Consider the following 2,494-nt stretch of genomic DNA (forward strand, 5'->3'; position numbering starts at 1 on the left):
AGGGGCCTCAGTGCCTTGGTCTGAGATTGGGGCTGAACTGAGCAGGCAAGAACCTCTCTTTGGCAGACTGCAAGGCTCTTTGCTGTGTCGCTGCCCAGCTCCCAGCACACTAAATGCTCCCCGCAGGGTCCTGCTAATTAACAAGGAGCAGCTCCCAGGTTTGCAGTGTCTCGTTTTGGGCACACCATGGCAAGCTTTTACAGGCTGCTGGGGTGGCAGGAACATCACAGAAGAGGGCAGAGACCATAAGTAAGGAGGAACATGCCTGGTAGCTTCAAGGGAACCTTGCTTAGCAGTGCTGTTCCAGCACCGCTTGTACCCACTTGTGTCACCCGTTTGGGCTCTTTGGGCAGAGAGAGAAAGTCTGAGGGCGTTTTCCATGCAGCTTCTGGAACCAGAGAGCAGTGGTGCGGTGGCCGAGGCAGCTGGCCTGGAAGAGGTGCAGTGGCAAGAAAAGCCAAGCCTGTTTGCCATACAACGATCCCTCCTGCTCCTCTGGGCTGTGCAGAGAGAGCCTCCAGCAGTGCACCGTGGTAGCAGGTGTAGCACGCCAGCACTGCTCCCAGGACCCCTCAGGGTGGCGAGGGAGGGAAGGTGTGTAGCCAAAGGCAGGAGTACTCCAGCCCTGCTCTTGCAACCTACCCCCTCCACAACGCTCAGGCCAGGGCAGGAGGCAGCCATTTGGGGAAGGGGCCATGCACCCATCGCTACCAATGGGTTTCTGGTCCTGACCTCCGTGAGGGCACGGGTGCTCGCCTGGAGCCAGGGTTGGAGGTGTCGCTGGTTAATACTGTGCTCCACATGCGCTGAATGAAAGGGTGGCTCTGAGACCTTCCCAGCATCCTGCAGCTTCTCCTTCTGCCCTGCAACTCAGTGCTGTCTCCTGTAATCAGACCCGTGCCACATGATCGTGGTGGAAAGAGAAATGAGGGTCAGTCTCCACCCGCCCCCTGCATCTGGTCCTTTGTCCCTGCTGTTCTCCCTGCTCCCTGGGCTCTTGCAGGGTGGAGCATCCCCATTGCTGACACAAGGTCAGAGGTGACCACGTAGTGCTTTAGTGGGGGCCTCTGGGGAAGTCCCTGGTCCCAGAGCCGAGAGCGGTGTGACCGGAGCGGCCCCACTCCACTCCTTGTCCTGAAATGCAGAGGGAGGGTGGGGGCTGCCATGGCCAGCATCCTTCTCAGCCTTCTGACCGGGTCACCAAGCTTGCCAAGACCTGATGGTTGCCTGTTGCAGCCTGGTGTGGAGCAGGGAAGGGGCTGAGACCCCCCACATCAGGGAGCCTCTCCACTATGGGGCTGCAGCCCAAGCCTCTTCTGGCTGGACTTGGGGCATAAGCGCGTGGGGAGACACCTGAGCCATCAGGACTGGGACTGAAAGGCCCTTCCCCAGCCAGGGGCCAGAGCCCTCGGCAGAGAGGCACAGCTGGAAGGGCTGTGGCTGTGTGGACTTTCAAGGCCCACCTGCCCTCTGGACCCATCTGGCTGTCGGTGTCTCACTGCCTTTCTCTCCTCTCTCCCCAGTGAGATGCTTGCATGGGCCAGTGCCCAGATTCACTGCCAGTTCCATGCCAGCGAGAACCGGGTGGCGCTGCCTCCCTCGGACGACAGCAAGCATGATGTGCAGGCCGAGAACGAGACCGTCTTCGTCCCCAACAGAGGTGAGCGCAGGCCTCTGCGATGGGGAGAGGAAAGGGTACCGATTGTTGGGGGGAGATCAAATGGGGAGAAGGTGATTGCAATGGAGAGAGCCAGCCAGGCTGGTCCTGGTGCACTCAACAGGCCTACAAGGCAGTAGATGAAGAAACCCCCTTCCCACCTGGTAGGATTCCCTGGGCCAGCGTTTCTGCAGGAGCCTTTGGAAGTAGGTGATGAGACAAGGGGAGGCAGCCCTGCTGGGCCTAGAGCATGAGGTTCCAGGGCGGAGGGTCTTGCCCCCCGGTTCAGGGTCAGCCTGAGTGCTGCACTGTGGATCAGGAAGGGATTTTACCCCTGGTCAGATTGATATGGACTGGGGGTGGCAGTTGGCCTTCCTCTGCAGCAGGGAGCAAAGCCTCTTCCTTGGACTCTTGAGTGCATTTAAGCACCCCTTGCATTGGCAGGACACTGCCAGCCTCCATGGCCCTGCTTTACCTGGGGCAGATTTGAGTGCTCTTGGGGTCTTTGAGCCTCATAGTTGCGTGTTGTGTAGTTTTAGGAATAAGCTAGACAAGGACATGTCTGGGAAGTTATGAACGGTTGGATCCTGCCTCGAACAAGGTTGGACTGGCTCCGACCTCTGAAGGGCCCTGCCGGCCAGACTTTTCTATGATTCTGTGAATAACACAGGCAGCAGCGCTGGCGTTCAAGTACGAGGGCCATCAATCCTGCTGCTTTTGCCCATTCCACCCCCAGTCAAGAAGTGGAGATGAAATCCCATTCCCCAGGCCATTGGTGAGAGCTCAACACAGCTGGCTGGGGCATGGTGTGGTCTTGGCACCTTCCCCAGGGAGCTG

General features: G+C 58.9%; 1 protein-coding gene across 1 annotated transcript in view; it reads left to right on the top strand.

Moving 5' to 3' along the window:
* Positions 1-453: 453 nt before the first annotated feature.
* The window catches only part of RGP1 (RGP1 homolog, RAB6A GEF complex partner 1), a 29,873-nt gene continuing 27,832 nt past the window's right edge, over positions 454-2,494 (top strand). Inside the window, exon 1 of the mRNA XM_019518015.1 lies at positions 454-1,660. Coding sequence (XP_019373560.1) covers positions 1,528-1,660 — 133 coding nt within the window. The 5' untranslated portion in view covers positions 454-1,527. The remainder of the gene's footprint in view (positions 1,661-2,494) is intronic.

The sequence above is a fragment of the Gavialis gangeticus genome, unplaced genomic scaffold, assembly GCF_001723915.1.
Source record: "Gavialis gangeticus isolate Ggan-Ray unplaced genomic scaffold, GavGan_comp1, whole genome shotgun sequence".
Classification (NCBI taxonomy): Eukaryota; Metazoa; Chordata; order Crocodylia; family Gavialidae; genus Gavialis; species Gavialis gangeticus.